Raw genomic sequence first — 16,200 nt, 5'->3', positions numbered from 1 at the left:
GCCAGGTTTGCAGTGCACAGCAGTCTCCACTGGATGGCGTTACCATCATCCTTCTGTCTGCAGAGCACGGACCCAGAAAGTTTCAGGACCCTGTTCTGTGTCCTCCGTCATTGAAGTTTAGTAAACTGGCAAATTACACTACAGAGACAGCAAAGACTGAATAAATGTAGATGTCTGAGAGACGAGTTAATGGACAGGTGGGTAATATTAATTCATCTGGAGAGAAAACGACTGATCACGAATTTATAGTCAAAGTTACAGCATATTTAATCAGAATAACTGTAAAAGACAAAGATAAACTCCCTGTGTTGAGTTAGATGGTGAATCCATGGCTCCTAAACAGATATAGTCCTAGATTCAGAATGAATTCATCCGGACAGGCAGAGGATCCTTCAAAGTTCAGAGTTCGTAAAAGACACAAATAAATAAACATTGAGTGAAAACATGCAATCAAATTAAAACACTGGAATAAAAATGGCTGTAATATTATAGAAGGTTCCAGCAAACACGTAATGCACTTTGAGCTCATGAGGTGCAGCACTGTCTGTTATTAACTATTTGATCACAAATTAAACATGTCCTGCAGCTAAAAGCTTCCGCTTACTGAAAGGCAATAAAAATATTTAAATAAAAAAATAAAAAATAAAAAAGAAATCAGCTTCAATGCGCACATTTCTTCTCCAGGGCTCCGTTTTCTTGTTTTCGGCCAGAAATCCTCTCTTCTCTCATCTTTAAACATCACATTTACATCACATTTCAAGTCCCCTGCAGGTGAAATACAACAATGATACATGAAGTTTTACGGATTGAATTTGTGTATTTATTATTAAATCACTTGCTATAATCATATAGATACGTGGCTATTCTGGTAATAGCAACAGAGTGAACATGATTTCCACTTTTCCACTAAAGAGTCAGATTTGACATTCAATTTCGTGCTTGTCTTGTTCTCTGTAGTTAGTCGCTGATGTTGCACAACTAGGGCTGATTTTTTTTTTTTTTTTAATCTGCAGATAAGCATCAGTGCCTGTAAATGGATAGACCGGTCCACCTCCTATTAGATCAGCTATCAACAGTCACTTGACATTGAGAAAGGGATACACACAGTCTACCTTTTAAACTCAGTGGTGCGGCCAATTATGTCGGATATTTTTGTTGGAATAAACGGGCTGACACCTTCTCATGTAGGCAGCTGTGAAGTGAGGCTCCCGAAGATGTGGACACGTTATAACAGCGTGTTAGATGAAATCATTAGAGGAAATAAATTCGTTCCCTGATTAATGTTTAAATATGTGGCGTTTCAGCAGGATTGTGACAGCACTCCTTTACAATGTGGCAGCAAACATTAAAAACACATGGCAGCAATAAAAGAGCATTTTTGTAGCTTAAAGAACAAATAATAAACCAATGCTCAAAGAATTAGGAATTATTAGGAAAAATCTAAACAAGCAGTTTAGTTTAGTTTTTAGTAAATTCTTTGTGAATCCGTCAGGACAAAATCTCCTAACTTGGCAGCCAGGCAGAAATAAAGGAGTGGAGACCTTAATAATGGTCTCAAGCAATTCACACATATTTATTTCTGCATTTTAGAAGCTTCAAGCCAGGGAGTGAAATCCGGACAGGTTGTTATAGCTACGCAATCCACAGGGGTTCCGATGTCTATTTAAAACCCCTCAGACCCTCCCTCTCTCCTTTAAACAACATTATATATCACACACACTGCATGCTAATGCGACCAATTCTCAATGAGCACTAAAAACACATCTTAAAATTAGCTCGTTCTGGTGTCTTGAGTTCAAAACTGCCTTGACTCGACAACAGAGGAACTTCTCATCAGGATTCCCCCTTTGGCAATACCTGCTGATTGGGTCCCAGAAAGCGAGCTTTTAACTTTTAATATTTGGCTCCGGAGTTGTGCCACGACTAGACGCGCAAGGTAGATCCTCCTTGAGATTTCCTAGAGGATCGAAATAAAAAAAAAAAAGTCATCAGTGCGGATTCGTTTTCTTTCCTTTCCTTTCTTTTTTTTTTTTTTTTTTTTTTTTTTTTTTTTTAATTTGGCTCTTCAGTTAAAATCTCAGCGCGCGTAAGAGCGCGCATGTAGGCATTGTGCTGGAGATGTTTTGCGAAACTTTAAGGATGATATACCTTGGATGTTTCCTGTTGCTCTGTGGGCTTACGCATGTTATGGCAAGTTATCCCATCTGGTGGTAAGTTTTATTTTCACTATATCCCGGACAAATTGCGGCATTTTATTTTTATTTTTTTAATGTGTGTAATGCTGATGGTCTTCTGTCAGTTTCAGTTTTAATTTAGTTTCTTACAGGAGCGAAACATTGAGGATAGTAAAAGTGTTCCAGTGTTCTCAGTTTAAGTCGTTTGGCACGAGTGTTAACTATCCGAAATGAAATGTGAAGACTAACTGCAGGAAACACACTTATAGACACTCCAAGTTGTGCAGGTCTAAACGTCTCCATGTGTATATTTTGCAGCATGAACGGTGCATTTTGACTGAGAGACATTTTCATATTCATGGTGCAGCAGGTGCAAAGTTTGTGCGCTCGTGTGTGTGTGTGTGTGTGTGTGTGTGTGTGTGTGTGTGATGTGTTTGCGCGCTAGGGGTCAAAGTGGCACAGAACAAGGATGACATTTTGCCCAGAGTTTTGCTCCCACCATGGCTGAGGATGCTTGAACAGTAGCCTCCTAAAGCTATGTGCATAAACTGCTCTTTAAAGTGTTCACAGAGTTTATGGTCATGTTAGTAGGAGAATCAGTGCAATAAGTGAAGTGGAATCATTATTTTCAGACTTGGGATTCTTAATTCACCTGTAACCAAATGGAAATAAAGGCTTAATAACAACCTTAATAATAACAGTAATTTTGTGTCTTTCTAGAAAGTCTCTCTTTAATCTTAACGGAGGCAATGACTCACTGCAGGGCTTGTGGTGAGAGGGTAAATCCATGATACAAAAGCTTAATTATACATCGTATTTAATAAATTTACAACATACAACTTATAATTATTATTGTCACTGATTAGCACTATTTCCCTTAAATATGGTGCTTTCACATTTTTCAAATAAGTTATTGAACATTTTAGGTTGCTTAGATATTGAATGTACTCTAATCTGCTTCCCTTAATGGGTCCCCTGGTGATAATACTGATGAGAAACTAATTACACGCTCAGCTGGAAGGAAATCCTCATGTAATGGCGGGCACTCTGGACCCAGAAATGGAAAAAAAAAAGTGACCCCAAAATACATTCCTAAAAGTTAGTGCGTAAATCCACAGTGAAATCTTTTCCCACTTATTCAAGATTCACTGTATCTGATGTGTTTCTTGTTGCAAGTCAATGTTGTTTTCTCTCTCTCGCACTCTCTCTCTTACCCGCACACTCACATATACAGCAAGGAAAGACCTTGAATTTCACCATTTAAAAAAAAAAGCGTTTTCATGTTGTTGTTGTTTTTGCAGACCCAGTTATGAATGACACAACAAAAGACAGGTTTCCATTCTGTCATAACAGAAACTTTGCAGCAAGTCAGGAACAAACTTCTGTGTTGATTGTTTGATTTAGGAAGTGGTTTTAGGCCATTGATTGAAGACTGCATCAAAAGAGTAAACATAAAGGTTTGCTGTATCACTCCTAACATTTCATACAATCTTTGTTGAAGTAGCACGTTAAGTCACCTTTAACTCTGACAACTTGACGTAATATGGAAGGTTTTTTTTTTTTTCTTCCTTGCAAGACTGATGTATTTTTTGTTTCATAGCAACTTTTCACAAGTCAAAAACTGTAGTTCCTTTTGGATTGCTCTCAATGTGCCTGCATTGTCTCTGCATTTGCAAACAGCATGTCAGCTATTTTAGAGCTATCACTGTGAAACGCAACTCAGGATGTTTAGCTGACAAAACCTCGTGACCTTTGTTTCAAGTGGCCATTGGAACGGCATCACTCTCAACCTCTGTGCCACACTACTAGACTGTGGGGATACAGATTTGCACTAAGACAGGTTCATGTCTGTCTCCTCTCTACCTGCCATAACACAGCCTGACTGCACCCACCACCCCCTTCCCTAGTCCACCCCACCTTGGAAGATAAATACCTGGAGGTGAAAGCTTGCCGCACATTCCTTTTCCCAAACATATTCTCTTGATGTCAAAGTCAGCTCCAAGGCCCCAGGGCCCACAAGTAAAGTGGTAATTCTAAGGTACCCTGCTTGGGCTTGCTGAAATATGCATTAAACCTGTGCTGGATACACTTAGATGAGAGGGGGAAGGTCTGTACTTAGAGAAAAATTGAATGTTATATATGTTTTGCTTAAGTACTTATTTGTAACAGTTTTCTGTAGGCAAGTGTTCATTTGACACCATAAGCCTTAACAAAATTAGAACCCGCTGCTTCAAACACTTTTTTACCAATCTCACCGAACAGTTTCTCAGAAGGGCACCAGTTCTGAGAAGATGAATGGATTTTCCTGAAGGACTTAGAGAGAGACTTAAGGCAGTACCACTCAATAGATGCCTAGAATCCTTAAAATGGCAATATACCAGGCGTGTTTAAATATTTGTTGAAGCTGGTATCTAACAACACTGATCTTTATGCAATACCTTCTTAAAAAATCATAAATCTCCCTGGTGCCTCCTATCTTAAGGCCATTTCCTAACACAGGAAGAGGTGGCATGGATTACTCAGCCCCACTCAAACAGAGACACAGACATGAGCATGAGTGGACCGACAGGAGCAAACTGACTCATGACGGTTTTGTGTGTGACATGGTTCAAGATGGTAATCTGAGTGAAATGCACGCAAAAAGACCGCAGTCCTGATGAGTAGGGCGAAAGCTTGATAAAGACCGGGGCCAAGATGAACCTGAACACAGGAAATCACATGACAAGTCATATTTATACCTTGAAAAGAGCTTATGACCTTAATTCGCCATGGCCTATCCGCTTTTCGAATGCATTTTGTCATTCATTAATTTAATGCTTTGAGTGGAGTTAATAAACATGTCATGCAAACGCCTCTCCTGTAGAGGAAAGAGGAAGCAGATCTGATTAAAGACTAGACAGACTTGGAGCCCTGCAGCATTTAATTTCACTACCTCCAGTCCCAGTAAACATCACCCCATTGCTTTCCATTGTGTCTGGCTCTGTTTGTTGAGTGTGTTTGGGACAAACCAAAAGTCTTCTTCCAGGTTTGGATGTGGGCTCAGGTTTCTTTTAGGAATGATGTGCTTTGGGGTATATGGACTGACAAGGGCCAAAGAGAGGTCAATTTGTAACAGGAGCGCCTTGGTTTACTGATGAATGTTGCAGACAAACTGCAGACAAATGTGATTTCCTCTGGAGACATTTTCAACTTGGCATTGCTTGCTCATTGGATGGTGCATTTATGATTAACTAGAGCCGTCTAGTTTGTAGAAATTACAGGAGAAATTCTAATAAAACCACTTTGACGGGTTTGCTTCAGGGTGTAGAAGCATAGTTCACTTAACAGGGCAGCCGATGGCTTCTGCATACCTTGACACCTGATAACATTTGAGTGTGATCTTTAAAATGAAACCAAAATCAGTTATTGCATTTTAATACATTAGTGAAGTGTTCCAGGTCAACATCTATGAAGCCCCCAGAAGCCGTCAGCCAGGGGTCGTTTGGCTGAGCAGATTTTTCTTGCTTTGTTGAGTTTTTCAAGAAAGCTGCCTGAGGCCAGTGTCAGAACTTTTTGTAATCATGTTGTGATCGGTGATTAGTCCTTGAACAACACTGAGCAGGTCATTAGACACCGAGCTAACTGAGCAGCAAAAGACTGCACACCTGCTCTGGCTCTGCCATTGTGCAAAAACTACAGTAACTGTTATCAACCCCATATAACTCAGGGGAGGATCATCAGATTACTGCTGCCAGCTCTTTAACAGACAGTTGAATGTGAAAAGACAACTTGTCTGGATTGCCAACAAGCTTCTTTGTAACTACTTTGCAGGACATTTGCCAAAGATAATAGGAACTCTGCTATTAAGTAATCAAGCAGTCAAAACATTGATTTTGGTGACATTTCAATAAAAATTGAGGAGCCCGGGTCAACAGGTCAGGCATTTATAGAAACGTTATATTAGTTAATTGGCGACTAATAGCAGATTGCATTCATGGTTTTACAACATCTCTATATGTCCTTAAACATGTAACCTACCCAAAAACACATGAATATGTATACATGAAGAGGAGTAATATATATATAATATACAATTAGACCTTCTGTAAAACGTGGCCATGTACAAGCACAATGAAGCAAAATGGTAAAATTGGCCCAGTTACATAGCAAACAATGGTACAATGGCTATCAAATTTCTATAATTACTAAATACTAAAAGTGCTAATTGAGAGACAGGAGAAAAATACATAAAGACATGGAGAAAGGCAATGAGACAGAGAGATGTAATCAGTGAACCAAGTTTGCACTTGTCACATCCCAGAATACCTTCCTCAAAGGAAAATAGGTAGGGGGGGTTGGGTTCAGTGTTACTCTTAATACACTCTCTGAAGTTTCAGTGTAGGGTTTGCATTGCACTCTTATTACCCTAAGCTGAAGGTCTGTTAAGTGTGCGGACAGTTAATAACAAGGTGTAGTTTTCCAAGTTGTCAGCTTAAGGTCTATGAAGACCTCTAGATGCACTGGGGACTTTCATCTTAGACAGAAAGACTGCCTGCTTCTGTGGCAGCAGGGCTGCAATCACTACACACAAAGGCCAGGTGTCTGCAGAAAGGGTAGTTGAAGGGATAAAAGATGGACGCCTAATGGTAGCATCTGATACAGCAAATAAACACGCTCAATCAAATGTGGGCAGACATAAAATTACACTGCTCCATGCGAGGGAAATCAGTCTTTACCGTCAGTAGTGGTTAATCAATAGATCAAGACGCAGACAGATAGCACGATGAGAAGCCATCATGAAAAAGCATTCACGTGTCTTTCCCCTCTTCTTTTAGGTCACTAGCAGTGGGCCACCAATACTCCTCACTGGGTACTCAACCCATTCTCTGTGGCAGCATCCCAGGTCTGGTTCCCAAACAGCTGCGTTTCTGCCGGAACTACGTGGAAATCATGCCCAGTGTGGCAGAGGGGGTGAAGATAGGCATCCAGGAGTGCCAGCACCAGTTCAGAGGCAGACGCTGGAACTGCACCACAATCAATGACAACCTGGCCATTTTTGGGCCAGTGTTAGATAAAGGTAACGTTACACAACAAACACTTGATTCTCCTGTGAATTCTGACACATATGAGAACGACATTGTCCCTGACCCCCCAGAATTCCTAGTGTTGTTTTGCTTAGGTGATATTTGTATTAGTGCCACATGCACATAAACAAACAATAGTCTAAATTAATATTAAGCCTGAAAATCTTTTAAAAATAAAGTAGTAAGAACGTGACTTTATATATTTTTATGCTCATTTGCTCTTCTATTAGCAAGACACGTCTTAAAAGTATTTGCAGTAGAGAACCTGCACTCCCTGCGTGCATCATTCATTATGCTCATTCAAATCCTTGTTTAAATAGACTTTGGACTGAACAAGCTCTGAGCAGCCTGCATGCATGGAATAATGTACACAATTAAGGCGAGTAAGTTCTGTCTTGTTAGAGTTTTCTTTAGGAGGGAATCCCCTGTGATTGTTCTGTCTCCTCTGAAGTACCCGACGCAAGATTTCAAGTTAAGCTTGCAGAGTGCTGGCTGTGGCTTCATAGCACAGACATAAGAGTGGTGTTGGTATTTTCACCTAACCCTCATCAACCCAACATGAATAAGCATATTTACTCCTGTAGAGTTTTCCTCTTCTGTTTTGCTTCTTCCTAATTTTCTAAATTCAATTTTAAAATTGAGAACGAATGCAGAGCATGAGGGTTCAGAGTGGGGATCTAAACCTGTCACCCAGTTTACAGAAGACTGATGCCCTGGGGGGCTGGAGGTTAGTTAGGGCAATTGCTTTTAATAAACTCCTGAGCCAGTTGATAGAAGTGGCTTGAGCTCAAGTAGGTGGCTAACGATAGGGGTTCTCAATCCCAGCCCTTTTGTGGTGCAAAATGCCATCACATCTCTCCTATTGCCTCCCTCCCAGGCCTAAATTGCAGGAATACAGAGTGGAAAGAGGAGGCAGCTACTGGGCTTTAGTAAATCATTTTGATTGGATTAAGGTCACTGAGGCCCTTAATAATGTGAGAGGTCAAAGTGACTGGATTAAGTGCCTTTGTCAGAGGCCAAGGAGAGTGACTCAGGGGCTCACGGGTCTTTGATAGGGCTTAGTAGGAGAGGGCTTCCATTTCATTGGATTTGATTGATGCTGCTGTTTGTCTGTGCAACAGGGCCATTGTCCTCACTGGTGTCTGTTTGTCTGCAATTCAAACTGTTGTGTGTCGGTTTCCTCCTGCCTTTTTAGGGGCAAATCTCAAAGGAAGAGTAAGGCGCCTTTATTGGCTTCAGAAGCTTAGTTCCTATCAGTTAGCCCATCACTACCCATGTCCTTTTCACCAATGACATTAGTTTGTTTTACAGAGGCGGATTAAGAAGCTGAAAAACATGGACCTTAAAGGAGGAAGTGATTTTGTGAATTGAGTTGAGACTACACAGCTAAAAGAATACAATTACAGTATAGGCTGGATGGAAAACATGTTACAGTTTCTGCTTGTGGAAATAATTAAATCACTCACACAACCTCCTTTTAAACACATATACATGCCCGCGTCAGATGTGATCATACACTCACATGGCCACACACAAAGATTCATCTATCTAAATGCACGCTGTCAAACTGAATCTTATATATTATAACATGAAAAAGTTAAGTTACTCCAGCCTTTAAAATGATCATATTCTTTAACCTGCATATTTTCTTTCTCCATCACACAGGGTCAGACCCTCCTTCTATGTTTCTCTCTCACTCCACACCCAACATCACAAGCCCTAGCTTTAGGCTATGTCTGCGTCAGCACTCATTAATTTACATTAACTAAAGTGTCAAAACATGCACTGCTGGAATCTGCCTGTGATGAAAGGTAATAGAAAGCCGCGCAGGTGTTCACAGAGCCGATCCCGGAGCAGTTTCGGCATTCTTGGTATTTACAGAACACTTACACTACTATATGGGTATAATCGGGCTGCAGTTTATGAGTCATATGATAGAATAATTAAGATTACAAAAAGTGGACGATCACAGTTTCACAAGTATTACCAACCACAAAACCACACAGGTATAGACATGCAGTCACTGTTCGGCTTGAAACCATTAAATTAAATAGGGGTCATAGGAAACTCCTGTTACATAATATGTAAAATATGTGAAGGACCTGCAAAGTTTAATTCTGTGGTAGCCGTGACTTATCTAATCTTCATGCCCTGTAGGCACTTTCTTTACCAGGGAATCCAACTCAAACTTAACCTGACTCACTGAGTCCCATCTAAACCATCAGAGCATCTAACCGGGAAACCGTTAGGGGATGTGGGTTACGACCTACGACCTGAGAATAAGAAAGTGTAACTATTTAGGATGAGCAAAAGGGTCTCTGCTTTTCATGAGACGTATGTCTCTCCATGCTGGGGGAGGGAAACTAGCGCACCAGTATATCATTAACTCTGGGCAAGAAAGAAAGAAGGGGTGTGGTAAATGGAGTTGATGGGGGGACCTTAGCCCCACTCCCTGCTGGGCACTGCTCAGAGCACAATATCTTCGCAACCATGAGATTAAGCAGGAGAAAAACTGCTTTTCCCCATTCACACGCCCTTTAGATTGTTTTATTAAACCATTTGAATAGGGATTTCCCCGTCTGCCGACAAGCAGGGTCCAGCCAATGCATAGTTCTCTGTTGCTATGACTTAACTTGGTCCCCACTAATCACTGGCCAGGGCAAATTTCATATAAAATATCTGGGGCCATTGTGAGACTAACACAGCGTGACAGTGGCATCACAATAGGGGATTCAACCCCCCAGCAGGTTGTAGGGACCACTTGGGCTGCCAGGCTCTGGCAAAGTTTGGTGGAGGAGTATTGTTGGAGGAAAAGCATCCTGAAATACCATAAATTGGTCATAAAAATAAGAAAAGCAGTGGAACTAATGTATCAGTTGGTGTTTCCAGGTGAAGTAAGTGCTATTGCAAGGGACTACATTTCTAAATGAAATGAAATATGAGTAGAAGTTAGATAAAGTACACTGTAAGTAAGATAAACCTCTGATTGCTTTTTTATACTGAGATACAAGTTAAAAACTTGCATTAACATCATTAACATTGGCACCAGGGTTACAATATGAACACTCCTCATATTCTCCTCATAAATCCTGTGTGTTTTGAGTAGGATTAATTACCTTTAGTTGTTTTTGTTTATTATTATTGTTATTGTGTAGAAAAAAACATTTGATTTGATACACTTAAAACAAAAAGCATAAAGGGTTAATGGTAATAAACAGTTTAGAACTTTATGGACAGTAGTATTAGTGCTAGACTGAAGTGTTTGTAAATATTAATAAATTAATATTCTCACAAATGTTTGGAAGTCAATACAACTTTATAAACAGAGAAAGACACCAGGGCATATTTAATTTGCCAATATCTCTTGTCCATTCCCATTTTCATCCCTCCACCCACTTATAGTCCGCAGCATCATTTCCACAGGTGTCCCCCTGGGTTCTGTTTTAGGTCCATTTTGTTTATGCTTGTGATTTAGTTTTGTGTTACAGAGAAGAATATAATTAAACACCTGGAAGTTTCAAAGGTGGACAGTCCCACAAAATCTAGACACAAAATATCTTTTTAGCACCACTGTATAAATACCTTGACATTTTAGATTGAGAGGATTAGCACCTCGGAAATGCACTTCAACTCAGTCATAACGCTAAACTTTAAAAAACAAAAAGTTCATACTTGGTCAGTTATAGATGATGCATGATGATATGTAATTAATCACTGTAGACAGTTTCCTCATGCTGTGATTGCATCTCACCATCATAACAAAGAAAATGATATCCAAGTGAAATGGTCTGTGGTGAATGCACTGAGCAGGATTCGACAAAGGAGAGTAGCATTTTATATGTAACGTTTGTGTGACTATTAGTAGTCTTGTGTGTACACAGAAGTAGTATGAGGTGGGTGGTGGAGGATGCCAGTAGACTTTTTCTCTTGCATCATTGTTTCTAATGCCCTTTAGTCCTCAAACTGGTTGGAACCTGCTATAAGGGAGGAGCTCCTAGTCCCTTTAGCTTTATACGCCTCCCTTCTTTCTTTTCTTTCTTTACCTCTGTTGTTAGACAGAAACATGCACATGCACTGCCTTTCTTTCTGCCTCGACACACTCCCAAACTATTGAGATCAATAGTTTTCAAGGGTGTCTCTGTTTATCCCTTGACTTTCTTTCATATTGCCCATTTTATGTTTGCCCCTGGTGTCTCCACTCACGTGACCTCGTCATCTCTCCTTTCTCTCTCTTTTCTTGTAATTGTGCAAGACCATACAAGTACATAAATTCAAGACGATCTCTTGTTGAAGCAGGAAATGCTGAAGCATGCAATGCATGTCTTTCTACGACACCCAGAGTTGCATATCTGGACACTACCATCCCGATTCTGTTTTGTGTCTGTGGCTTGTCCCCTCAGTGTGAGGCCATATCCTAACCTTTCAAAAGCTTAATTGAGTCTCTTAATTATAGGCCTGTCAGGCCCGTCTCTTCCTCTCATCTCTCTGGAAGATCCTGATCCCTCTGAGTCATCAGTTAGCAATGTCAGACAGAGCCACAGAGGTCTTGCTGGTCTTATTCTAAGACAGCACGATTGATGTTTGGGCTAAATGAACACACACTGGTATACCTTGGTAGGTGTGACCTAAAGATATGTAGCCAACAATGGACTCTACATCATAGTATGTATAGTCTGTTTGATGTTGTCTTATTGACGTGGATTAAGAAGTATTTGCTTATGCAATTAGACAAAATCAAACACAAGCAGATATCCATGTAAACTGATGCTGACCTATATTCTCTAGCATTATCTAGTGATTATAACTTAAAAACTCTTTGTTCATGTCTCAACTTAATTTGACAGAAAGGTTTCTGCAAGTTTTTCAACCAAACTATGTCTTATAGATGTGTATAATTCTCTTTTCAGCTACTAGAGAGTCAGCATTTGTTCACGCCATTGCCTCGGCGGGAGTGGCGTTTGCTGTGACCCGTGCCTGTGCTGAAGGTTCAGCCACCATCTGTGGATGTGACACACGCCACAAGGGGACCCCAGGCGAGGGATGGAAGTGGGGTGGCTGCAGTGAGGATGTGGAGTTCGGGAGCATGGTGTCCAGGGAGTTTGCTGATGCGAGGGAGAACCGTCCTGATGCACGTTCAGCCATGAACCGCCACAACAATGAGGCAGGAAGAACGGTTAGTTATCCCCAAACTCTTCCTGGTTACTGTGTTGTAGCAGTTTTTTCATTTTCAGATTTTTAACAAAGACACTGTTTTGCTTTGTGTTCTTTTTTAGTCCCTAAACGACAACATGTTTCTGAAGTGTAAGTGCCATGGTCTTTCCGGGAGCTGCGAGGTCAAGACGTGCTGGTGGTCTCAGCCTGACTTCCGAGCTATTGGTGACTACATGAAGGATAAATATGACAGTGCATCGGAGATGGTGGTGGAGAAACATAAAGAGTCCCGTGGATGGGTGGAGACCCTGAGACCCAAATACAACTACTTCAAACCCCCCACAGACCGCGACTTGGTTTATTACGAGAGCTCACCGAATTTTTGCGACCCTAACCCTCAGACAGGTTCCTTTGGGACTCGTGATCGCATCTGCAACCTGACGTCACATGGCATTGACGGATGTGACCTCCTGTGCTGTGGAAGAGGTCACAACACGCGGACTGAGAAAAGAAAGGAGAAGTGCCACTGTATTTTCCACTGGTGCTGCTACGTCAGCTGTCAGGAGTGTGTGAGAGTCTATGACGTGCACACCTGCAAATAGGGACTTCTGATTCTCCGCTTTTCTCACCTATATTTAAAGACTTTAATAGGCAGAAGAACAAATACCAGAACATTTCTACTAGAAATGAAAGACTGCAACCTTGTCTGACCTGTCCATGGACTCGAGTGGCAGACTTAAAGGTCTATATCAGCATCGCAAAGCATCATCTGTCTGAACTGTGGTGGTGATGATGACAAAAATGTTGATGACAAAGGTGTTTTTGTGCACTGACACAGAAAAGGAGAACTGTTGGCTAATTGACAAACACCATATTGGTAATTTTTCTTGCTGTGTTCCAAGTAGTTGCTGTTTAGGAAAATAGCCTGTGGGACAAATGTCACAGTTCTTCAATGCTTAATCATCCGTTGTTTCTGCCACAAAAATGCTAACCTTTATCAACAATTTACATGATCAAACACACTACACAGCATGCATTCTCTTCCTCAACATTATTTGTATGTATGTTTATACCTTAAAACTAACAGTATAGTTGTGTGAGTGGGTATTTGTTTTAGAGTGTTAATACATTACTGACATTTGGGTAAGAATGCACTTGCACCTGAGTGAATGTAGTTATCATGCTGTAATGTGTTTACATATTCACAAATTCTTAAGCTAACAAATTAATATCTGCTTTAAATGACTAATTTTATCCAGGAGTAGACATGAGCCACATCTACTGAACATTGGCAAAACAAGAACATTCACAGTCTGCACACTTCCTGAAACATATGAAAACACTGGAAGCTTTTTCTTGAGAGTAACAACATACAGTAGAGAGATATGACCAAAGACAAGAAATGAAACCGGTGGTCAGAGAGCTGTAAATGAATCTGAAAGGTCAGCACTTGTCCTGTCGAGAAATATGAAGCATATTCTCCTTGTTCTTATCAGTATTAGCAGTGTCTCATGTGACTGGGTATGGGGGAAACTGTTATTTATAAAAGTGATAATCTCACATTTGTGTTTCATTCATACTTCATTTAAACATAATATTCTTTTATTTCCATGTTTGGTTAAATAGAAGTAAATCATGTGCTCCATTAAAAACAACAAAACAAACAAACATAAAAAAAAACATAAATGTCAAATGAACCGCAAACTAAGCTGTATCATATAAGCTCTGTATAATGCAGCATAATTTGCAGTTTTAGTACAAAAAAATTACCAAAACCTCTGCATGTGATTATTCTCAGTTGTGGCTTATTGTTCCCCAAACTAAACAACAAGCAGCATCACTGAAACTATCAATACTTCCCTTATTTTAATGCTGCTAAGTAAAGATTATATGTGTATGTGTGTGCTTTAGGTTTTTACATATATTGTGTCTTTGTCTGTGTTATATGTACTAGATATTCTTGCATGTATTGATTCTTTCTGTGAAAGAAATATAATATATATAGTTTGGAAAAAAAATGTGAAGTTTTGACTAATTCTTACACACAGTAATTCCCATTTAACCAAAATAGACCAACATAGAAGTTGTTATTTTGTAGTTGTCTATGGATTTTGTAGTCATGCTAAACGTCAGAGCAAAACCGATCGTGTTGCTCGCCCTTAATTTGAGAAGAAATACAACATAGTATTTATTTATTTGAAAATTGAAAAACTACTGAAATATCATCCAAACTGTAACATGTTTATCAATCCTTGTGCACACCATTTCCCCGAAAGCCTCAACTATTGTTTACAGTCAATGTAACGCTATGTCTCAGGCATGTATAGTGCTCCGATTTTACTCGAAATTGCCAACCCATGATTACTCTACATCACAACTGAACATCAACAACAACGACTGAGAACTCATGTTTTAATAAAGTACACAGCAGCCATCTTCTGTCCAACACCTGTTGCGTTTAATGTCGTACACCTTGTATGTGACTGATTGCTTGTATGGACAATTTTCTTATGTTCTAATTTTCTTTGTTAAGTCTTTAAATCCAAAGTTTTGTACAAACTACTTTTTTGCTTTTTCTTATGGATTTCTAAAATGTGTCGTTTTTTTTATAATTATTTATTTCGTGCTCTGTATATATTAGTAAGTAAAAGTATATATTTGCAGAAATACTTCTTGAAACAGTGTTGTGTGACGTGTAACACTGTAGCATTTTTACCTCATCTCTGTTTTTTTTCCACTGACTGCACACAGGAATCATTTGTCCTGCTGCGTGTAGTAGATTTCAAAAGTTAACTCCTTAACACCAAAATAAAACAACATAAACAAGCAGGCTGTTGTTCTCTTAATTGTATATATAATAAAGTAATTTTGTTGCCTTCTGTGAACTGTGAATACCAAGTTATAAGTGACGGTGCACCCCTGAGTGTCCAACATACTGTAAGAGGCCTTCAAACATATATTATATATGTATAAATGTGGTACTTGAAGATGACAGCACATTGTCATGTGAGTAAATAGAGACTTAATATAAGACATAGGCACCACCAGTCTCAAATTTATAGTAAATTCATAAAGTTGTGACTTTTGTGTAATAGCTTTCTCTAGTCTGGAAGGAAAAAATACTTGTGACGCCACGGTGGTGAGTGGTGCCAACTGATGCTCGTCTTTCAGAATTACTGAAATGAAAATGAAAATGAAAATCAGCTTTGAAAGGTCACGAAGCAACAAGTTGAAGTGATGACAGATGCCTATGATGATTTGTCCAGGAGTACCCTAACTAATCTATAACAATAACACATCATGTAGCTCAAACTCAAAACAGGCAATCTACAAATTAAAAAATGTATTTATATGCAAAAACTGTACGCATCACAACATTACCATTTATAATGTATCTCTGTTACCAACTTTAAAACCTTATCAGTGACATTCATGCAAATAAGCTTGTAGTCGGTGGTTATGCGAAATCATGAAGGACACTGATTTAGTCACACTGTCTGTCTGAAGATGGTACCTCACTATAAAGACGCCACTGGAAACCTACCACAGATAATACTGATGCCTTCCATTCACTTCTTAAGCACAAATTAAATCCAATTTCTTTTACCTCTCAGTCACAAACCTAGGATGTGAACAAGCTGTCCATCCATGAACATCATTAGATTAAAGCCATAATGCTCAAACACAGTCTGTGGATTTGTCATAGGAAGAAAGAGGAAAAAATAAGGCTGAACCAATAATTGGATTCTTTTGAGGGACTGCAGGAGCCAACTGTGGTTTTGGAGAAACAATAATAACACAAAGAAATCTCA

At 39.6% G+C, this 16,200-nt stretch overlaps 1 protein-coding gene across 1 annotated transcript; it reads left to right on the top strand.

The window, feature by feature from the left end:
• Positions 1 to 2,069: 2,069 nt before the first annotated feature.
• On the top strand, positions 2,070 to 15,180 carry wnt3a (wingless-type MMTV integration site family, member 3A). Its single transcript, XM_026373742.1, has 4 exons — positions 2,070 to 2,210; positions 6,989 to 7,230; positions 12,145 to 12,410; positions 12,511 to 15,180. The coding sequence occupies exons 1-4, from the start codon at positions 2,119 to 2,121 to the stop codon at positions 12,988 to 12,990; spliced, it is 1,080 nt and encodes a 359-aa protein (XP_026229527.1). The 5' UTR covers positions 2,070 to 2,118; the 3' UTR covers positions 12,991 to 15,180.
• Positions 15,181 to 16,200: the final 1,020 nt, after the last annotated feature.

The sequence above is a fragment of the Anabas testudineus genome, chromosome 17 (assembly GCF_900324465.2).
Source record: "Anabas testudineus chromosome 17, fAnaTes1.2, whole genome shotgun sequence".
NCBI classification, from domain to species: Eukaryota; Metazoa; Chordata; class Actinopteri; order Anabantiformes; family Anabantidae; genus Anabas; species Anabas testudineus.
The sequence above is the reverse complement of the archived record's forward strand: the minus strand, read 5'-3'. Positions and strand labels throughout refer to the sequence as shown.

What these genes read in the sequence shown, in the direction of transcription:
- wnt3a (XM_026373742.1), top strand. Translation starts at nt 2,119, where the DNA reads ATGTTTTGCGAAACTTTAAGGATGATATACCTTGGATGTTTCCTGTTG. An exon ending in TGGGCCAGTGTTAGATAAAG is followed by an intron (nt 7,231 to 12,144) that starts GTAACGTTACAC and finishes TTCTCTTTTCAG; the next exon opens with CTACTAGAGAGTCAGCATTT. An exon ending in ACAATGAGGCAGGAAGAACG is followed by an intron (nt 12,411 to 12,510) that starts GTTAGTTATCCC and finishes GTTCTTTTTTAG; the next exon opens with TCCCTAAACGACAACATGTT.